This window comes from Miscanthus floridulus, chromosome 9 (assembly GCF_019320115.1).
Source record: "Miscanthus floridulus cultivar M001 chromosome 9, ASM1932011v1, whole genome shotgun sequence".
Taxonomy (NCBI): Eukaryota; Viridiplantae; Streptophyta; class Magnoliopsida; order Poales; family Poaceae; genus Miscanthus; species Miscanthus floridulus.
Window position 1 is genome coordinate 16,557,532 of NC_089588.1, and position 23,569 is coordinate 16,581,100.

At 46.0% G+C, this 23,569-nt stretch overlaps 1 protein-coding gene across 1 annotated transcript; it reads right to left on the reverse strand.

Moving 5' to 3' along the window:
* Positions 1–18,769: 18,769 nt before the first annotated feature.
* LOC136479330 (probable xyloglucan endotransglucosylase/hydrolase protein 28) lies at positions 18,770–20,071 on the reverse strand. The gene is made up of 3 exons (XM_066477227.1): positions 19,889–20,071; positions 19,076–19,192; positions 18,770–18,985 (listed from the first exon to the last, which is right to left on the reverse strand). Exons 1-3 carry the CDS (start codon positions 20,069–20,071, stop codon positions 18,773–18,775), a joined length of 513 nt encoding a protein of 170 aa, XP_066333324.1. The 3' UTR covers positions 18,770–18,772.
* Between the last annotated feature and the right edge of the window lie 3,498 nt (positions 20,072–23,569).

Genomic DNA, 23,569 nt, shown 5'->3' on the forward strand with positions numbered 1-23,569 from the left:
GCACTTTGGCTTAGTGAGTTCCTGCCATCTTCTCCAATGGATCTCTACTTTCAGCTGCTCCTCCCCACCAATAATTTGATATAGTCGATGTAATTTTCTTTAGTGTTTTGTCCATAAAACAATTCATTGCATAAGTGACACCTGCCTGTGAGCCACTGATTTAATCAGAACTTCCTTGGCTGCACTGCTGAGACACTTCTCACTCCAGCCTCCTACCTAGACCCCGTATCTTTGCCAGGATCGGTTCAAAAGCCTCTGTAGTACTATGTCCCACCGCAGTAGGGAGTCCAAGGTACTTCTCTCCCAAAGCTTCTGTGGTAGTGAGTTTCATCTCCTCCTTCATAGTGTCATCACAATTTGTGCTAAAAAAAATCGCACTCTTAGCAAAGTTCACCATCTGACCAGAGCCTTTCTGGTAAGAGTCGAGAATGTCCGCATGACGTCGCCCACCGCGATCACTCGCTCGAGTGAAGACTAGGCAGTCGTCTGCAAACAACAGGTGGGAAACCCAGGGGCATGGATCTCCACCCGAGCACCTTTTGCCAGAAATTGGGGCCCTAAAAATTTCAGCAAACTCGACAGCCCTTCAACACATAGTAGAAATAAATAGGGAGACATCGGGTCACCTTGTCTAATTCCTCAGGTTGGAAAGAAAGTGTTAGACAAATGTCCGTTCACCCTTACTGAAAGCTTAACAGTCTCCACACATTTCATGATCAGATTCACTAGGTTCAAATTGAATCCTAGCTTGAGCATGACGCTGCGGAGATAACACCACTCAACTCTATCATAAGCCTTTGCCATGTCCAGCTTAACTGCACAGGCACCAGATTTACCCTTCTTTTTCTTCAGGTAATGAATATGTTCATAAGCCACCAACACATTGTCAGTGATTAAACGCCCCGGGACAAAGGTCGATTGCTCCTCAGAGATAATATCATCTAGGACCCGCCTGAGTCGATTAGCGATCACTTTGGAGCAAATTTTATATAAAACATTGCATAGAGCAATCGGACGGAACTGTGTCAACTCCTGCAGGGTTCTTAATTTTTGGGATGAGTACGATCACTGTGTTGTTGACCACATCCGGCATATCCCCTGCCATTCAAAAACTCTAAGACTGATCTGCAAATATCGTCACCCACAAGGCTCCAATGTTTTTGATAGAAACCAGCCGTAAAGCCATCCGGCCCTGGCGCCTTATTTGGTTTCATCAAAAAGAGCGCATTCCTGACTTCTTTCCCTATAAACGGAGAACTTAAGAATTCATTCTGAGCCTCTATTACTTTCCTAGGAACACACCGCACCACATCATCCGGCTGAGTGAGCTCCTGCGCCGAGAACAAATGTTGGTAAAAAGACCTCGCCATCAATTCCAGCTCATCCTGGCTTGTACACACTGATCCATCATGGCGTTGGAGAGCAATGATCTTATTTGTACGCACCCTTTACCGTGCTTTGGCATGGAAGAACCCTGTGTTTCGGTCCCCCGCCTGTAGCCATTCGACACGGGAACGTTGTTTCTCCATCTCTTCCTCCCTTGCTAGGACCTCCGCCATCCTGCGCATGATAGCGCGTTCAGCGTGGGTTAGTTGGCCCCGACCGAACTGATCTGCGTCGGGTCTCCTCCAGCTGATGGTGTAAGTGCCGCAGCTCGCCCCGCACAGAGCCAAACTGCTCTCGTTCCCATGTCTTCAAGGTCACTTGCATCTCACCTAGATTTGAGAAAACCGCCATGAGAGAAGTGCATCCCGGAACCCATGCCGATGAGACCCGTGGATTCATATAACTTATGTCGCCCCCACATATTCTCATATCGGAAGGGTCGTTCGTGCCGCGGACCCTACAGCATTCCGCTTTGTTGTAACTTGATGAGAACCCCCCACAATGATCACTCTCAGAGGTTTGCACATGCGTCACCCCCGAGTCACCATATAGGTCCATCATTCCCTCGTTCATGAGCGCTCGATCAAGGCATACCTTGACATTGCGCCCCCCTTCCCGCCGGTTATCCCAGGTACACAGGAGGCCAGTATAGCCTAGGTCCATGAACCCACAAAGTTTCTTCTGTTTGGCATGTAAGTAGTACGCAAAAAAGCAACATGCATATACGGAGCTAATGCCCGGTCAACTGCGACAGTTACAGCCGTTTTAGGGCCTGTTTGGCACAGCTGAGCTGTTGTGAGCTGTTTTTGTTTTTGCCAAACACTTGTTTCCAAAGCAATTTTATGGGTGAAGCTGTTTTCTTCTCCTTTCACAATGGGATGGGATGGGAGAGAGCTGAAACAAGTGGGCCCAATGTGTCTCTGTGTCGTGTTTGCCCCCGTCCACCTCGTGAAGAGAGATGCTGGCGCGGCCACCGCGGACCTGCTGGCGCGGTCGTCGGGGCACGACGCGGCGGGTGTGGTTGATGGGAGCGCGGCGCCACAGGCATGGTTGCCGGGGGCGCTCGCAGCGGGCGTCGCCGTGGGCGGCAAGGGCAGCCGCAGCCGACGGGCCGACGGGATCCCAGCCGTCGGCAGCCGCTGCCGCCAGGACGCATGTGAGCACGGCCGCCGGGGCTCGGATCGAGACGGAGGCGGATGTGAGCGCGTGGCGGCCAATGCTCGGCTCAGCTCGGGGCGAGGCGCCGGGGTGCCGGCGAGGCCGGTAAGGGCGAGGTGGAGGCACTTGTGAGGCCGTCGGGGCACGGTCGTGGCGGGGCCGTAGCGAGACCGCCGTTGCTTTGCTGCTTCGCCTGGGACGGCGCCGAGCATGAGCGGGGGCTGCTGGTGAGGCCGCCGGCGAGCACGTGGCCGCGGTCTCCGCGGCGGGTGCCGCCGCTCGGTGCTCGCTGGTGTGCGTTGTCGGCAGAGCCGATGAAGAAGAAAGGGCGGCGTGGGGAAGAAAGAGGAGAATGGGGAAAGAGAAAAGATAATAAAGATAAGGGTAGAATAATCATTGTATTTTTTTTCCACCAGGGAAGCTGTTTTTGCCAAATGGGGTGAGCAAAACACCTCAGCTTCACTGGAAAAGCTGCTTATGAAGCTAAACTCAGAAAAAAAAACTTCACTGGTGAAGTTAAGATGTGCTAAACCGGGCCTTACTTGGCGGAAATTTAAATCACGAAGAGTCAATCGGCGGCAAAAGTATATATATTTACAAACATCTATTTTGGACATTTATTTTTATTGAAAAAAATAAATTTTAAAATATAGAAATAAAAAATATTGGCCCCAACCCAATACTAATCCGAATCGCTTTATAGTTCAACTGGTACACGCCACGTTCACCTATATCTATATGTATATAAAAAGACTATACACGCATCAATCTCACAAGGATACCTCTCTATCTAGCTAGACGCATCGATCACACGGATCGGGTTAGAGCAGCTCCGAAAGTTCCCTAAACATTCTCATAATCGTTATTTTTTTAGAAAGATGGAAAAAAATCATCTCCAACAACTTCTAATATTTACTCCTAATCTTTTAAGAGTTGGAAAATTCCTTCTCCTTCCGCGGGGACGAAGCCACGCGCACAGGCGCGAGGCCACTCGGAGCGTCGTCGCCCGTCGGCACGGCACGCCGCACGCCTGCGCGCGGTCGCGCGACAAGCGAGCCGGTTTGCCCCCGGCGGCCGGCGCGTAGCGTTGGAGTCAAGCGCGTGAGGTCACCTAGCCCCGGCCGGCCGGCCGGCCTCTGGGCCCCGCGTCCCAACAACGGCAACTCAATTGAATTGAATTGAATTTTGCATAAAAAATATCGGCCGCGCGTCCCGGTCGCACACCGACCCCGGACTTGGATCGGATCATCGCCGGAGCCAGAGAGCCACCTCACCGCCTGCTTGCATGGTACTGTATGCATGCTCTGTTTGCTTGCCTGGTGGCCGGCCGCTGTTGCCTGTTTGCCTGGTTGTCGACTGCTGGGCTAGGGCAACACGTGGATACGCGCGGCGACGAAGAGGTTCGCGTGGAAAAATAGAAGCCTGTAGAAAAAAAAGTCAAATGAGACCAGCATTTGATTTTTTAAAGTCAAATATTAGGAATTATTAGAGATGGACTTCTTTTTTTCTCCTAAAACCTTTTTACGAGTTCGTAAATATAGACCTTTTAGAAAGAATATTTAGGGAACTCTTGGAGATGCTCTTCTCCAAGAGTTTTCTATTTTTTTCTTCTAAAACTTGTAGTTTTACAATTCCTAAAAAGATATTGGGAGGTAAAAAAGAAAGTCATCTCCAAAAGTTTCTAATAAATTGCTTTTAAAAAATCAAATTTGGGTCTCACATCTTCTTCTTTTTTTGCGGCTTTTTTTTCTGTCGCCAGACGTCACAGGGCGTGTCGAACCCGTCACGTCGCGACCTCCCTGTCGCCGCCGCCGCCACCGTCAGTAGCAGCAAACAAGCATAACAGCCACCTGTTGACACAAAATGTGACGCACTGTGCCTCACACACAGCAAGCCAAAAAGCGTAGCTTCAATCGGGTTCCCGGGTGTTTCGTTATCCGGAAGCGTGCCAGTCAGTTTGACCTGAAAACTAACAAGGGATAAAACAATTAAATGTCAAACCGGAACATGTCGGGTAATACCAGACAGTTCCACATATACGGCCCTGAAGCCACTTACAACGACATACAGCTATAGAGAGCTGTCTGCCAATGAGTTCATAAACCGTTTCGGCTAATCGTAAGATGAATGCACGTGGAAACCTGAACGCCGAATACACATGTATGGGAAGACATATTTGAACAAGTGAAATTAATTATGAATTAACGCATAACCAAACTCGGCAGTCCAACCGAATTGGGGTCCATGAAGAAGGAACGTGCAAATAAAAACGATTAAACTAATCCAAAACCTGCATCTGCCGCACGACACCTGGTTTTGTTAAAGCTTAAACATGATTAACATGCATGAACCCGCAATATGTGACAACCTAGATTAAAATAATTCAGCCATTATGAGCACACTATCTAGTTGCAAAGATATTATGAAAAAAGCAATGATCGTTGAAACACGAATAAAACCACAAGAGAGAGAAGGCCGAACAATGTCAATCTAGATTGGGCAGAAGTGTGTTACAAATATATATATAAAATGTTCCGTAACATGCAACACTGGATAACTTAATGAATCTATTTAGATTTGCCATATCTAAAAGAGCCGATAACTATCTTGCTTTCACTAAGCATATTGAGTAAACGCCTGCCGCACGGTATCTACTCATACACAAAGCATAAGCGAAGACTTCTTGATTGTCAAGCAAAGATCTGCCGCACGACCATTGAAAACAAACAAGACTACTTGCATCACGTCTAAATCCACCGCATGATACTAAACATGATAACAAGGTTGTCGGAACTTACGGAGGTCGACGGATCGATGATTCCTCTCGAAGAACTCGACGACACGACAAGAGGACTCGAAAGTTGGCACGGGGCCGGTTGTATTGATTTGGTTGTGAACCCCTTTTACAATGGCCGAGGGTCAATATTTATACCCTAGACAAAACGTGAGTCCTAGAGGACTACGATTTACAATGGAACTTCTAAACAAACTTGGAAACTTACGATTCCTTACCCTAAACTTATAGATTCCTTTATTATTACAACTCTCATCTTTCCGATCGGTCTTGCCTGCCATCTTCTGTTTTCCCTAATGGAGTTACCGCCTTCTAGAGTAACCGACCGCACAAGCATTTAGCCGACCGCTTGTTTTGTTTGCCGAACACCCTTCTTCCCGCATGTGGGTCTACCTGTCATCTTCCAGAATCGACCAAAATCCAGTGTTAACACATGCCCCCTCAATTTCGGGATAAAAGTTGTTTTATTCTGAAATTGACCACAAGCTCTTTCATCCTCCTAGGTCATCACCGTTCAAAACCGCAGCCGCTGCCCAAAAATTCAAGCTTTCAGCGCAACCTCGGACCTCTTTCAAATCTTCAATGGCGACCCAGGATGAAATCCCAGAGGTAAACTTCACTTATATTCGGCAACTTTCATTTTATCCTCCTGCTCCTTCTTTTGATTTACTCCCCTTTGATTTCAATCATCTTCTAAAGGAATACAAGAGCCAGATTTTGATCCCCTATGCTGCCAACCCCGACTCCTATTTCCTCGGCCCAATGGGAAATCCTGACCCTTCTGAAATTATTGAGAAGGAAACCCAAAGAATTTCTTTCAAGTCTGGGATTACCTCGCTAAACCGATGGCCAAACACGTTCAAGAATTGGCCATTTCCCCCAATCGCCGGATGGCGTAACTGGTACAGGAGAATGCTGGAGAAAAGCAGCAGCCACTGGAAAAGTCAGGACATCAGTCATTGTCTGGAATTATCCTTAGCAGAGACACCCAGGAATGATTCCCTTTTGATAGCAGCTTCTCATTTTTGGTCTGACACTATCAATGCCTTCATCTTTGGTCATGGTATTATGACCATCACTCTGGCCGACGTATTCATGATGACTGGCTTGAACGTGTCATTGCCAGTATATCCCTACAAGTACAAGAGCAAAAGTAATCAAAGAGCCGTCAGCTCTGGATGTGGATGGGTCAAACATATTCAGAACTACATGAATGCATCTGGCACCGTCTCTGACAAAGAGTTGAAAGCCTTCATGAATATGTGGCTATGCAGATTCATCTTTTGTGGAAAATCCAATGAACCAACCCTGAATCATATGGTAATGGCTGAAGACTTAGCTGCAGGCACTCAGATCCCACTAGGCAAATATCTCTTAGGGTCTGTTTATCATATGATGCATCAAATTACTCTTCAGATGCGCCAAGGTGGAGAAATTTCTTGTGTGAATGGTCCCTGGTGGCTAATTCAAATGTGGCTCCAGCTATATATGCATCAAATAACCCCTGTGAGTCTCTTCAATCTAAGTTTTCCCTCAGTTAACTATGCTGAAGGCAGCACAGCAAAGGTTAAGGCTTGTCAGACTTATGGGGAAGCAGCATCATCTATAAGCATTGACATAGACATCGGTCACTTCTTCAAGCTATTTTTCAAAGGATTCGGCAATGTGCTCTGGTTTCCTTACAGAGAAAACGAAAATTTGACCTTGCCCTGCAAGTTTAGCTATGAAATTGGTTGTTCAGGTCAAGAATCCACGGAAATTTTCAATTCCTTTATCAAACCTTGCACTTTGCCAGCCGAATTTCATCATGGGAGATTAGTACAATCCACCTATGAATTCTATTATCCAAACATGGTGGCCAGACAATTAGGATGTGGCCAACTGCCTCCAAAATTTCTCTTCTCAACAATCATAAAATCAAGGGAAGTAATAACAGAAGGAATGGAAGCCAAGAAGGTCTTTGAATTAGGATGAGAATTGCCAATATATGAACCATCTCTATTTGGGCTAATAGATGTTGCTCATCCCTTCTTTGTTTCTTGGTGGCAAGAATGGCATGCTCATATCTTCAATATATCAGTTCATTCTTTATGCAAAAACTTGCAACCCGATTTTGCTTCTGACAGTGAGGTAATTTCATTATGTCCATCATTTCTTGTTCTTGAACCCACTTCTTATTTTAACATCTGGTCATGCACAGGATCTTGAGTTTACTCCCCCAGCCAAAGCAATCCAGTACTATTCGGCTGGTCCCAAGCCTGCTCTGGGGTTTGATGCTCCAAACTTAAAGGAATTCATGAAAACTTCTGCAACTTTGGATTCAGCACCTCTAAAGGCACTCATGAGAACTCCCGCTACTTCAGCTGCTGCATCTTCAAGAGGAAAAAGCAAAAGGAAAACACCTGAAAGTTTTCTCTTACCCAAAAAACCAAGGACCAAGAAAGCCAAATTATCTCTTAAGGTATGAACCTTTTATTCTCTATCAGGTTACCAACCTCACTTAGCAGTAAACCTGACCACCTCTTACATTCATTACTTCCATTGCAGCCACAAGTCAAAATTCCCACATTAGGCAATACCTCAGCACCTGTAGAACCAATCCCTGAAGTTTTTATTGAAGATGAAGAAATCCATGATAGCAAAACTACAGAGACTCATGAAGCTGAAGGCTCAAAGGCTCATAAACCTGATGAAACTATAGGTAACATTGTTCAACCAATTCTCTTTTTCTTTCTTTTTAATAACATCTATCTCTTGTGCTCATTATCATTTACTTTACCAAAAATAGATGAAATCTTAGATGAACTGGTAAGGGAAACTTCTCCTGATCAAGCTCCAGACCTGTCCCTACTGAATCTTCAGCCAAGTTCCCCAGCAAGCCAGGGTATAACCCATCCTGATGATCAATCATCTCGGTAGGTAATCCTTTGTTTTACACTATATTTTAGCAAAATTACCCAATCGGCTAACACCTTCTTTCTTTTCTTTTCTTTAGAAGAACATCACTAAACCGACCACCAGTTACTCCTTCTCTATTGAGGATTACATCATTGAGAAAGGTGAAGAGATTACTTCCCATCAAACCTTATCGCTGGAAAATCAGGCCCGGCTAAAAGAGGTGATCATTCTGCTAAACAAGGATACCATCAGTCTGGTTCAGGATGCAGACCAGATAAAAGACCTCCTTGAACTCATTGATCAAGATATCCCCTCTGCTCTCAAGGCTCCCCTAGAATCTGCAGCCCATCTTGATGACTATTTTGCTATGGTGAGAAGGGCAACCAAAAATATATCTTCGAGGACCGCTCTACAGAAGGATAGATCTTTGAAAAAGCTGGAGATTAAAGATCTTCACTCTCATATCCAGGCTACGAGAAATTCCTTGGCAACCTTGGAGCCTGAACTGAAAGCCATGGAGGATGAAAAAAGCAGACTAGAAGCTCAACTAGCCGAACTGAATGCCAAAATTCAGTCTCACAGGGCCCACATAACTAATTTGCCGAAGAACATAGAAGCAGCTTCACTAAAGATAGCTTCGACCATCAAAGAAGATCAGCAGATCAAAACTAAGTTATCCAGCATCCAGAGTTCTGAAGATGAAGATCAAAAAGTGCTAGATAACGTTAGCCGAATCAGGACTGAGGCCATAGAGGCAATCAATCATCTTCTGAACCAGTAGACATTGGGTTTGTAATAAACTTAAGTGTGATATCTTCTTTCCCTTGATTAACCAGCTTTATGTTTACTTATTTTTATTCATTCGAAAGCAATCGGCTCCTTTCCCTTAAATTACTCGATTAGAATGCAGCCGATTGTCTCCATTCTTCCGATAGCCGAACGAATCCAATTCAAATATTGTGAGGGTATAACCGAACAATGTTGGCTCCAACAAACCAGGGAGATATTCGAGCGACGTTCGACTTAACTCATGCCTGGCCCAGCCTAGTAACAGCCCAGCTGAAAGGGAAAAAACCTACTCCGCCGTTCGGGATTCTCGCCCCACAACCCCGTGGAATTCGCCACGATCCTTCGCTTCGGCTTATAAATAGACCCTTCCGTTAGCCTTCATCGCTATCTTCGCCTCAGCATTCTCACATCCGTCTCCTCCACTTCCTTCGTTCAATTCATTCCAGAAGAAAACCCTAACCTCCATCAAAGCAAATGACGAACAGTGGCAACCGTGGCAAGCGTCCTGCCGACGGAGAGGCTGAAGGAAGCAGAGCATCGCGCTGCCGGCGTCGTGGGTATGATTCGGCTTTTTGCCCCCTTTGCAATTTCCTTGTTCATCTCTTAATTTCAATTTTTCCTTCCTCATTCATCAGGATAAGGGTCATCAGCTCCAACCAATACCATCTCCTTCCTCCGGTGACGGCAGCTCAACCGGGAACTCCATCATCCGGCTCCTCCGGGTCTTCCAGCTCTTCAAGCTCTTACCATTCCAATCCTTAGGGTTCGGCAGAACCAGCAGATGCACACCATCCATACTCTCACGAGGAGGCGCTCAAGTTTCGCCAGGAGAGGGACGAAGCCCGGGAGGAGCTAGGCGACGTCTCCAAGAAGTTCGGCATTGATCAAGCCGAATGGGAGGACCAGCGGAAGCAATTCTGCGACGCCATCACCGGTTTGATATCTTCATTTAGTTTTATCATCCTGGCTTCCTTTGCTTGCCGACCCATTTCTTCTTTTCTGCCCAGCTCTTTCCGTGGAGAATGACCGCTTGAAGGCGGCGGTGAACAAGATCGCCGACAAGGTGAATGCCCAGGGGGAGACATCCGAAGCACACCTTGATGCTGTGGACGGCCGCATTGATCAGGCCGTCATCCAAGGTGTGCACCTCGGCGCTTCTCTCGGGCTAGCGGCAATGACCTCCCAAACCAACGAGGACTACTCCTCCCAGCCAGTTGGCTTCGTTGGAGGACGCCCGGACGAGATCTACGACATTGATGAACGTCTGGAGGCCTACGATGACCATGCCGCTGCCCTTGCTGAAATCACAAACCCCCAGTCCGTCCTCAACAAGTTATTTGAGGAGTAGTTTGTATTAGGATGGACTTTTATAAATAATCTCGTCCTTTGGAATAATATTTACTTCTTTGACTCTTTTCGGTAAAATTCCACTTGTGACTGTCAGAAAAATGCTGACAACAACCCAGTTTTGAATAAACATTCTTGTGCTAGAGGCGATGCAAACTGCATCGGCTATTTTGTGCTAAAGGCGATATGAACGATATCGGCTATTCTCAATCTTGTATCTGATTTTTAGGCTAAAGGCGATATGAACAATATCGGCTGTTCTCAGTCTTGTATTCGATTTTTAGGCCAAAGGCGATTTTCTCTTTGTCGGTTTTTCTGATCTACATTCATGAACCAACCTCAACACTGGGGTAGTATTTCTTAAGAAATCTTCCATTAATAGCTCTGGTAAACTCCTCTCCAAATAAAGTCTTTAATATGTATGCATTGCCAGGTACACATTCTACAATTCGGAAAGGACCTTCCCAATTTGGAGATCATTTGCCGAACGCTCTATCCTTTGTTCCAACTGGCAATATAGTTTTCCAAACCAAATCTCCTTCTGCGAATTGCTTCAGCCTAACCCTTTTGTTATAATACTTGGCAACGCGCATTTTATTTTTCTCAATATTTTCTAATGCCTTGAGACGAATCAAATGTAAATCTTCCAATTCATCCATCATCAGATTCTTATAGTCTTCTTCTGCCAATTCTTTCTACAACACAACTCGCCTTGAATCTGACCGTAATTCCCATGGTAGTACGGCATGATGCCCATAAACCAGTTCATAGGGAGACGTTTGAGTGGATCCATGACAAGCCATTCGGTAAGCCCACAGTGCTTCACTAAGAACCAAGTGCCATCTCCTTGGTTTTCATCAATCTTCTTCTGAATGATTTTAATCATAATCTTATTTGATGCTTCTGCCTGTCCATTAGCTTGTGCATAATAAGGAGAAGAATTATACAACTTAATCCCCATATCTTTGGCAAAATCACAGAATTCTGAAGAAGTAAACTGAGTTCCTTGATCAGTTGTTACAGTTTGAGGAATCCCGAACCTGTGAATTATATGTTCCTTAACAAAACTGATCATATTCTCTGACGTTACCTTCTTCAACGGGATAGCTTCAACCCACTTGGTGAAATAATCCGTGGCCAATAGTACAAACTTGTGTCCCTTATTAGAAGGAGGATTGATCTGACCAATTAAATCTATACCCCATCCTCTGAACGGCCAAGGCTTGATTATAGGATTCATAGCAGACGCTGGAACTTTTTGAATATTGCCGAATTTTTGACAATTGTGACACCCTTTGTAATATTCAAAACAATCTTCCAACATAGTTGGCCAAAAATAACCAGTTCTCCTAATTACCCACTTCATCCGATAAGTTGACTGATGTGCACCACACAATCCTTCGTGAACCTCATACATCACTTTCTTGGCCTCTTCTTGACTTAAACATTTGAGCAATACTCCATCGATGGACTTGTAATATAACTGATCATCAAGAAACACAAATTTGAGAGCTTTGTACCTGAGTTTTCGGGAAACCTTTTGAGATGGATTTTTCAGATAATTGGCAACTTCGCATCTCCAATCACCATCTATTGGATCAGTATTTAAAACATCTTCCTCTATAGCAAAAACTTCCCGACTCTCTCGATATCCAGAAGCAGCTTGAGCTAACTTATTTGCTTCTTCATTGTACTCTCTAGGGATATGATGCAAGGTCACCATTAGAAAATTCTTCAAAAGTTCTCTGCACTCTTCATAATATCCTCTTAACACATTGTTCTTGCATTCATACTGATCATTCAATTGATTAATCACCAACTCAGAACCCCCAAAGATTTCAACAGCAACGGCCTTTACTTCTATAAGAAGCTGAAGCCCCCTAAGCAATGCTTCATACTCTGCCTGGTTGTTAGTAACATGAAATTCAATAGGAACTGCATACTCAAAAGCTTTTCCTTGTGGGGAAATCAAAAGAATACCAGCACCACCACCTTTGCTACAAGATGATCCATCGAAGAACAAGGCCCAAGGCACAATGCTTATCGCCTCAACAGAAAGATCCCGATGTTGGGTAATAAAATCGGCAATAATTTGACCCTTTACCGCCTTTGCCGATTCATATCTTAAATTAAATTCCGACAACGCTAAAATCCATTTGCCAATTCTTCCATTCAAAATCGGCATTGATAGCATATGTTTGATTACATCAAAACTAGAAACCACCACGCATTCGGAATTCAACAAATAGTGCCGAGATTTGGTACATGAGTAATATACACACAAGCAAAGTTTTTCTGCAGCCGAATACCTTGTTTCCGGGTCTAACAACTTTCGGCTAAGATAAGCTATGACTCTTTCTTTTCCTTCAAACTCTTGCATAAGGGCCGATCCTATCGTTAGGCTATCGGCCGCCACATACAACTTAAAAGGCTTGTCAAGTTGTGGAGGTACCAGCACAGGTGGTGCCTTCATATATTGCTTGATCTCATCAAAAGCCTTTTGTTGTATGTCACCCCATACAAATTTTTGATCCTTCTTGAGCTTCAATAAAGGAGAAAAGGGTAAAACTCTCTCTGATAGATTGGATATGAATCTTCTTACAAAGTTGATTTTGCCTAACAATGATTGTAATTTCGTGAGATTAGTTGGCGGCACAACTTTGTCTATTGCTTCCATGCTCTTTTTCCCAACTTCAATTCCTCCTTTATGAACTAAAAATCCCAAAAACTCACCAGCCGAAACTCCAAAGGCACATTTGTTTGGATTCATCTTCAAGCCATGCTTTCTTGTGCACTCCAGAGTCCTTCTTAAATCAGCTAAATGTCTTTCATGATCTCTAGATTTGACTACTACATCATCGATGTAGATTTCTACAATCTTGCCGATCAGCTCGTGAAAAATATAATTCATAGCTCTTTGATAAGTTGCACCGGCATTCTTTAACCCAAACGTCATGACTATCCATTCGAACAAACCAATATGACCAGGACATCTGAAAGCTGTTTTCGAAATATCTTCTATTGCCATAAAAATTTGGTTATAGCCAGCATTACCATCCATAAAACTAATGACTTCATAACCTGCTGCTGCATCTACCAGCAAATCGGCAACTGGCATTGGGTAACCATCCATGGGAGTAGCCTTATTAAGATTTCTGAAATCTATGCAAACTCTCATTTTTTCATTTTTCTTGTATACCGGTACTATATTTGAAATCCACTCTGCATACTTGCATGGCCGAATGAAGTTTGCTTCTATTAACCTTTCAACCTCCTTCTTCACATCGGCCAATACTTCCTCTTTGTATATCTTCCTTGGAGGTTGTTTATAAGGACGAAATCCAGGTTTAATAGGTAATCGATGCTCAACAATGGAACGATCCAATCCAGGCATTTCCGTGTAATCCCAAGCAAAACAATCTTTAAACTCTCCCAACAAATCTATCAACTTTGATTTATATTCTGGGTCTAACTTTGCACTAATATACATCGGCCTTGGCTTAGATCCATCACCAACATTAATTTCTTCCAATTTATCAGCCGACATAAAACCACGTCCCAACTTTCCTTTGTTGCCATCGATGGGATTTCCCATTAAAAATTGCTATGAGAGCCGACTGCTTGGATCGGCTGTTGGCCTTCGCTGAAAACATTTACAGGACCTTCTTTCCACACTTTTCTAGAGAAACAATCGATGCCCTCATATTCCCAATAGGTAGATTCTGTGGCAGCAACACTTACCGAATTATCAGCATGTACAACTTCAACATCATCTCCAATCCATTGAATGAGAATTTGATGCATAGTTGAAGAAATGCAACAATTAGCATGGATCCAATCTCTGCCTAAGAGTAGACTATATGCCCCCTTGCCATCAATGACAAAAAAGGTGGTAATCAGAGTTTTTGACCCAATAGTCAACTCGACATGGATAGCACCTCGGGTATCAGAAGGATTGCCAGCAAAGTCCCTAAGCACCATGTCAGTTTTCAACAATTCTTCATTAGTCATCCCAAGTTTCCTGAAGGTAGTATAAGGCATGATATTGATAGCAGCCCCTCCATCAACAAACATCTTGGTCAAAGGCTTGCCATTGACATATCCTTTTAAATAGAGTGGTCTCAAGTGACGATTCTTGATTGGTTTGTCAAAAACAGCCTGCTGTGTTAATACAAGCTGAGCCATCAAATCCTGACATTCACTTTCATCAAAATCAGAATACACCTCTTCTTGGACATCTTGGCTTTCGGGAGCTATAAACTCTGATGGAAGGAAGAAAGCCATGCAAGCATTAGCCGAAGGACCACATCCATTAGGCTTCTTTTTAGGACGCCATATTTGCTTTGTTTCGGTAACTTCCTGTTCCAACTCCCTATTCCTCAACCGTTGCACTCTTCTTTTCTGACTTTTCCTCAGGCCTGGAGGACACCACTGTCCTTTTTGCCATACGTATTTATAGAAGTCAGCTTCTTCATCATGCACTCTATCATGAATCCAACATGAACCTGCAACTCTTTTCTTTTGCTGATTCTCAAAGTCATCTATTTTTAAGCGCCGATCATCTTCAGGAACCTTCGTTCCAAGTCTTTCATAGACGAGACGGCGGTTGACTCGAGATTGCCTATACTCGGAGTACTGAGCACTACACTCCGGACAATTATTTCTTGCAGGCAACCTCAAGCCTTCATTCCAACAATGCCTAAAGAACGAACAACCCCAATGAGACTGCTCCTGTTCTATCATGTATTCCTCTTGCTCCCTTCGGTATACTTCTTCCTCATACCTCCGGCATTCTTCCATAAACCATTGTTTCTTACAATATTCCTTCTCTTGTTCCCTCTGCCACTTGTTTAGCAAAATACGTGATGTAACTCTGGGTTTGGAAGTTTGACCTTTCTCGGTTCGGCTATTCTGAAACCGAACTCGTTGCTGCAGCTCTTTACTGGTGACTTGTCAATCTGGGTCAACAGCACCACTCTCCTTTGCTCTATCAGAAGTCAACACTTTTACCTTGCCTTTACCTTTGAGATCATTGGCAGAGACCATACTCACAGAGAAAGAAATCATATTTTGTGGAAAAGGCTGATCATCAATTTTCATCTTGCCATCAAACCTCAAGTGTCCCTCTTGGATAGCTTTCTGGATTCGTATTCTGAACACTCGGCAATCATTGATAGAGTGAGAATTAGTGTTATGAAAGCCACAATACTTTTTGTCTTTCACTCCTTCAGGACGTAACATAGGATGTCCTTCTGGCAACTTTATGCGTCCTTCCTTTATCAACAATGCAAAAAGTCTGTCTGCTTTAGTAACATCAAAATCATAGGTTCCCTTTTGTTGTTTCAACCAGCGTTGACTAACTTGGGTGGGTTCCTTTGCCCAATTTAACTCAGCTGCAGCTATCTCATCTTCATCAATATACTCAGTCGCTTCATCCAAAAAGCCTTGATACACCTCATTAGTGGTATTGTTCTTCTGAAAGCGATTATCTCTCCTAAATCCTTGGGCTTGATTACTCATAGCTGCTAAACGCTGTGCAAGTTGGCCAAGATCATCAAACTCTAAACCGAACAACTTCTCCCTGATATTCGGCAACATTCCTGCTATAGCTATTCCAGGTAGTTGATCATCTGGTAAATTTAGAGAATAACACATATTCTTGGTCTCCCTAAATCTGCGAAGATATTCCAATGGTGTCTCATTTGTTCTCATCCTCAGACTCATGAGATCAACCAACTTCTTCTCATTAGTACCCGTATAGAAATATGAATGAAACTTCTGCTCTAGTTCTGCCCACGTACCAATAGAATGAGCTGGTAGAGACGTGAACCATGTGAAAGCTGGTCCTGTAAGAGACAAAGGAAAATATCGAATTCTCCAAGCTTCATCTGAAGCAGCTTCTCCAAGCTACATTAAGTACCGACTGACGTGCTCTATGGTACTAGTATCATCTTGACCAGAAAACTTGGTCAAATCTGTTGGAGGCTTCACCCTTGGAGGCAACGCCACTCTGTTGTACCATTCTGGATAAGGAGACTTGTATGAATAGAATTGATTCTTTGGTTTCAAGCCGAACTGATTTTGCATCATATCAGCCATCCTATGCATCAAAACATCAATGCCTGGATCCTGATTTCCTTGTACTTGCACTCCAGAAGGCAGTCCTAAAACACTTCTATACCCTGGATTTGGCACAGCATTGATAGCACTGTAATCAGTAAATTCTTGATACCCGTCTCCATACATATTCTTCTGCAATCTGTTTGATGCTGGAGAAACTCTATAAGCTGAAGGTGGCACTTCTCCCGTGGTACCAAATGTTACTTGGCCATAGGTGGGATGTGATTGCTTTTCAGTGTGAGTCAATCCACCTATATTTGAAGGCGACGCTATTTCTTTTCCAACAGGCTTCTCTTGATGCTTTGGAACATTGAAAAGCGTCGGCCCACTGAGTGGTCCAACATTTTCTTCGAAATATTTATCAACCATTGGACCAAAAGTACTGATCATGATTGCCCGAAAGGTATTCAGAAAAGCTGTGTGATGATTTGTCATGGTTTCTCCCATAGCTTTATAGACCAGGGCTGCCATCTTCTGAGCATCCTCCTCTTCAGTGTAATCAGTTTGATGCGGAAGAAGAACCCTTGGCATTGATTGCTTTTGAAATACTTTATTGCTCTTGTTTTTGGAAAAAGACATCAAGCATTTCCGTTGGTATTGCTCACATGCTTGTAGCACTAAATCCTTATAATTATCGGGCAATTCTGCCATGCTTACATCCAGAACATGATCATTGTTGATCTCAGATGCCATCTTAAACTAGCAGATTGTCCCACCGGGCGTGCCAAAAAGTGTGTTGACACAAAATGTGACGCACTGTGCCTCACACACAGTAAGCCGAAAAGCGTAGCTTCAATCGGGTTCCCGGGTGTTTTGTTATCCGGAAGCGTGCCAGTCAGTTTGACCTGAAAACTAACAAGGGATAAAACAATTAAATGTCAAATCGGAACATGTCGGGTAATACCAGACAGTTCCACATATACGGCCCTGAAGCCACTTACAACGACATACAACTATAGAGAGCTGTCTGCCAATGAGTTCATAAACCGTTTCGGCTAATCGTAAGATGAATGCACGTGGAAACCTGAACGCCGAATACACATGTATGGGAAGACATATTTGAACAAGTGAAATTAATTATGAATTAACGCATAACCAAACTCGGCAGTCCAACCGAATTGGGGTCCATGAAGAAGGAACGTGCAAATAAAAACGATTAAACTAATCCAAAACCTGCATCTGCCGCACGACACCTGGTTTTGTTAAAGCTTAAACATGATTAACATGCATGAACCTGCAACATGTGACAACCTAGATTAAAATAATTCGGCCATTATGAGCACACTATCTAGTTGCAAAGATATTATGAAAAAAGCAATGATCGTTGAAACACGAATAAAACCACAAGAGAGAGAAGGCCGAACAATGTCAATCTAGATTGGGCAGAAGTGTGTTACAAATATATATATAAAATGTTCCGTAACATGCAACACTGGATAACTTAATGAATCTATTTAGATTTGTCATATCTAAAAGAGCCGATAACTATCTTGCTTTCACTAAGCATATTGAGTAAACGTCTGCCGCACGGTATCTACTCATACACAAAGCATAAGCGAAGACTTCTTGATTGTCAAGCAAAGATCCGCCGCACAACCATTGAAAACAAACAAGACTACTTGCATCACGTCTAAATCCACCGCATGATACTAAACATGATAACAAGGTTGTCGGAACTTACGGAGGTCGACAGATCGATGATTCCTCTCGAAGAACTCGACGACACGACAAGAGGACTCGAAAGTTGGCACGGGGCCGGTTGTATTGATTTGGTGGTGAACCCCTTTTACAATGGCCGAGGGTCAATATTTATACCCTAGACAAAACGTGAGTCCTAGAGGACTACGATTTACAAAGGAACTTCTAAACAAACTTGGAAACTTACGATTCCTTACCCTAAACTTATAGATTCCTTTATTATTACAACTCTCATCTTTCCGATCGGTCTTGCCTGCCATCTTCTGTTTTCCCGAATGGAGTTACCGCCTTCTAGAGTAACCGACCGCACAAGCATTTAGCCGACCGCTTGTTTTGTTTGCCGAACACCCTTCTTCCCGCATGTGGGTCTACCTGTCATCTTCCAGAATCGACCAAAATCCAGTGTTAACACCACCAACAGGCAATCGTGCCGGTCTGTACCATCATCTGATGGACAAACACATCCTCGTCCTCCTGCTGCGCTTCTGTCTTCCCCGAACCGCGCCGGGCATAGCCGCATAGGGTAGTGAGACGCGGAAGAGGTTAACTGAACGGGAGACGAGTGACAGAGAGGGGAGAAACTCACATGATGCGGTCGCTGGTCCAGAGGATGGAGTAGTGGTGGAAGTCATCGGTGGGATCGAAGGGGAGGTCATAGCGCTCCTCCCGGCCGGCGTGGGTGCTGCCGTTGCCGTACACGTTGGTCTGCACCCGCCACTTGCGCCTGCGCACGTTGCCCAGGAACTCGAAGTCCAGCTCGTCGTGCGTCTTCTCGTACACGTCGCCGTTCGACAGCTGCATTGCATCGCATCGTCTTTCAGCATAACATCATTGGACGGGTGAGAGGTCCTGAGGGACAGGTTTGGTTGGTTCACGACGACTCACGTAGAACGCGACGACGACGCCAGCCGCGTAGTCGGCGGGCAGCTTGATGGCGGCGCTGAAGAAGCCGTGGAGGAAGACGTCCTGAGACGCGAACCCGGCGACTGAGCAGAGAAGGATCTGCGTGACTCAAGAGACGCGTAAAGTTACGCGGAACTGGCTCAGTTTTCCCAAGTACTTAAATATTAGGAGGATGGATTAGTAACTGTTGGAGAGAGATTTTTTTTTTTATTTTCTTAAAAATCAAGTATTAGGAAGGCAAATAGAGAACTCTTGGAGATGCTCAACAGGTTTACTAATTACTACCAACACATCGAACCAACCAACACTCGTAGAACTAGCCACTCAACAAAACATTTAAAAACAGCAAAATTCAGTACAAGATTTCATCACAAACATTAAACTGTCTCCAACAACAACTGTGACTCAAAATACAAGACCCATTCGTCATTTGGGTAACATTATAGGCAAAGGGTTCAATACATATTTTTGGTCTTCTCCAACAACACGACCCAAAAGACAACCATTTCTACAAATAGGTCTTTAGGAGAGATGATACTCAGATTTGGGTTATGCCTCTTCTGACACTAAAAAATCTTCCGTATAGGTACTTTGTTGGAGGCTATAGTTATTCTGTTAGAGACCTATTTTAGGTTTGGGCGCTGCAATGAGTCTCCTGTTGGATAACAGCCAGTGACTCAAATTCCAAAAGACCTCTTCCAGGGACACCTAAGACAATTCATAAGGCAAAGAACGTCTCTGATATCTCTCATACTGGTTTTGCAATAGGTGGAGAAAGGGTGGAAACACCAGTACCAAAACAGAAAAGAGAAAACTAAGCAAGAAACAGTACCTGATTCGTTGAGGACGCTCCTTGATGGTCTTGGCGGCGCTGTCAACCGGGACCTCCCCCTTGCGCTTGAACCCCGCGGACCCTTGCCGCTGCGTCCGCGCCAACGCCACCTCCGCCGCGGTGCGCGGCAGCTGGTGCGACAGCATTGCGCCGGGAAAGACTGCTGCAGGCGCGGGCGCGTACGGCCTCGGAAATATAGCACGATAAGGAATCGGCCACTCGAACGGGACGGGCGCAGAGGAAGCCCGTGCCGTCGCGTACCGCGCCTGAGCAGGACAGGGGCGCGACGCATGGATAGGTTGCGGGCTTCTTCACCGTCTTCTCGACCGGACCCGCAGCGATCCTCGGGACAGGCCCAAAAAAACGTGTGGGCAAATGTTTCATCAAATCACTTGGCCATGAAATTGAATTCATTTTAATAATTATAATTTAGACACGTATTAACTAAGCAATATGGTTATATATGAATTATATTTGTATATTTTGTTGACTATACGAGAGATACTTATACGTTGCATTTTTACTGTAGTGAGCGAGTTGAACATCGTGTTATAAGTTGCAAAATAGAAACATAGAATGATGATCTATAGAATCAATTTCTGTCTCCCACCCTATGAATTTGAGATAGGCTTATATGTGAACTTTAGCCAAATAGCTTAATTTATTAAGTAGGTTTCAATTCCTCCAAATAAAAGGATCTAAACGGCCTAAGCAACATATATCCTTTCTCTTTCTTTTTCATTCTTTTTTTGATTCGTTGTGTGGTCTCAGGTTTTTATTTTATATTTTTTAGTAAAAGGGAAAACGTCTAAAATGGGATTTTCAACAAATCTTATTACATTTTAGTTGGGGAGGGGTTGGTTTTTTTGGATGGGACAAATTTCATCTATCTGGTTGGTATATGTATGCCGTTTTTGACACCACTCGTGGGACCTATCTGTCTATCAACTAATTACCTTTTCTTCCACGCCTCACCGTATCTCATGCTGGGCAAAGCTGGACAGGGGCGGAGGCTCGTCGCCGGCGGCCGACAAGCGGAGGCGGAGGCTCGTCGCCGGTGACCGGTGAGCAGGGATGAGGCGGGACGAGGTGTCCATGCGTGCATTTGCTGGAGGCGTCGCAACCGCACAAGGTGCGAGCGTCGTGGGCTAGGGTGTCCGGAGACAGAGAGACATTGCTTTTGTTGGGCTGGGCCGTATCCTAGATATAGATACGTATCCACAGGCGTACTAAAAAATTGTGAAATTAATAAAAAATCGGATACTCCACAGATACGTATCAGGCGCGTATCCGTCTCAGATACGTATCCGATACGCGATATGCTCCCTCAGCCACGTATCCGTGTAACGTAGGTTATACAAGTACAGTAATAAGGATCAAGAAGAGTTGCAGCCCAAGTTTCGTCCTCTGTTCAAGCATTGTCGAGCGGATGTGGTGGTGTTCTTGACAGTCTCTTGGCATCTATCTGCTTGGTCAGGGAGCTCAGCTCAGGAAACCATCAGGTTCCAAGGATTGTCCCTTCGGTGGATTTTGGAGCTGAAACCTTGGCCACCACATACATGCATGCGACATGAAATGGTAAATGGCAAGGAGACACAAACTCAATCTCTAGATGATGGACAACTGCTTTCAAGTTTACTGGATTGTGTTAGAACAAGTATGGACAACAAGCGTCTACAACTAGCCTGGGATCCTGCTGATACCAATTTTGATTCATCGGCTCGGGGGCAAGCCGAATTTCAAGGGAAGGGGAATGTCATATACCATCCAGGTAAGAAGCTAATGGGCCGGATGGGCTGTAAAACAAATGGGCTAGCACAGGTCACCATGAGGGCACGCACAGGGGCATCGAATGAATTATCCGAAGACCCTTCTCCTATCTCTGTTTCTCTTATCCTCTGGACTCTCTCTCTCTAAGAGCCCGTTTGGCAGGGCTCCCGCGGGCTTCGGCTTCTGCACTGTAGCCCCCTGTCGGCCGCCCACGGGCTGATAGGTGCCAGCGGGAGCCGGAGCCGCAGAGCCCGAAAAACGAGCTTCTCCCCCTGTCGGCCGCCCACGGGCCGATAGGTGCCAGCGGGAGCCGGAGCCACGGAGCCCGAAAAACGAGCTTCTCTAGCTCCGGCGGTGTCTGTGAGAGAGGAAAGGATGAGAGAGAAAAACGACTCCGGTGAATAGTATCCCCCTATCGGCCCGTGGGCGGCCGACAGGTGAACAGTGCAGGAGCTGGAGCCCGCGGGAGCTCTGTCAAACGGGCCCTAAGTCTAAAGCTCTCCCTCCCTTGCCTAGTCTGATTCCTCCCTTCACCATCTAGATTGCTCAGCTAAGCTCGAGGCATCCCTTCCCTTGAGGTCGTGTAATCCGATTGTACCCAAGTGAGTATTGAGTGCTCTAAGAGGTGTGCTAACAAATTGGTATTCGGAGCCATTGATCTGAACCCACCACTAGCACTCCATGGATCCCAGCACCCAGTTGGTCATCGACGCGCTCAGGGACCTCCAGCAGTCTCTGATCCAGCGGTTCGACCGCGCCGAGAAGACGTTGTCCTCCCGCTTCGATGCTTTGGAGGCTGCCTGCCGGGTGTTCGAGGATGGGACGCCACGCGTCGACGCTGCGGTCCGCTTCGCCGACTCTTCTGCTTCCCTCCTCGCTGACATGCCAGCGCATCTGTCCGCGTCGGACAACAACGCGCACACCGTCTCCATCAGCTACGTCCCCGACGCGCTCTTCGACGAGCCGGCCTCCACCGCCATCGCCGCCAACAGTTCAGCTGCCCACCCCGTACCACGACGACTCCATCGTCACCGACGCCTCCGCACACCGCCTCGACGTCCAAGCCGAGCAGGGCCCGACGCTCGTTCCGGCGCAGATCCCCGCGTCGTTCCTCTTCCCCTGCGCCCCCACTGTCGTCGCCGCGCCCACGCTCCTCGCCGACTTGCAGGCGGAGCTCGTGACCGCGCCCGCAACCACCCTCGGCGTGCATTCCGCTCCGTCCGCGGCCAACCTCTCGCCTGCTTCCAGTGCGAAGGACGAGACCACCAAGTTGCCAGCCCACCAGGTGTTCGATGAAAGGCGTCAAGCACTCCGCTGCCACTGTCGTCTTCGGGGCTACGAGCGCCACACGGGAGGCATGTTCTGCCGCGGCCGCCGGGCGGATTCACGTGCGATCTCCTGCAGCACCTTCCGCAGCTGGCTGCCATGTGGGTACGGCAGTTCGTCGTCTTCGGCGCTCGCATCGTGGCGCTCGTCTCCGTCCACGACGACGAGGATCTGGCGCACCTCACCCTCGAGCTCGACCGGGACGTGCTGGTCTCCATCGACACCGCTGCGGACATGGCGTACTTCGCCCTCGAGTTCGACCGAGACGTGCTCGTCTCCGTCACAATCGCCGCACAAATGGAGCACCTGCGTCCTGCCTCGCCATCAGGCCGCCGCACCTCTCCACACGGGCTCCCGCCACGGAGCGCGTCCACGGCGGCCCCGACGGCGTCGAGTCCTCTGTCACCATCAACTACATCCCCAAGCCACGCCGCCACGCCTTCGTCGACCTCGCCTCCACCGTGTCATTGGGCCGCGACACCGCAGTCTGCCTCTTCCGCTGGGACAAGTCGTCGTTCCACCCTGCTAGGAAGCACGCGTACTTGAAC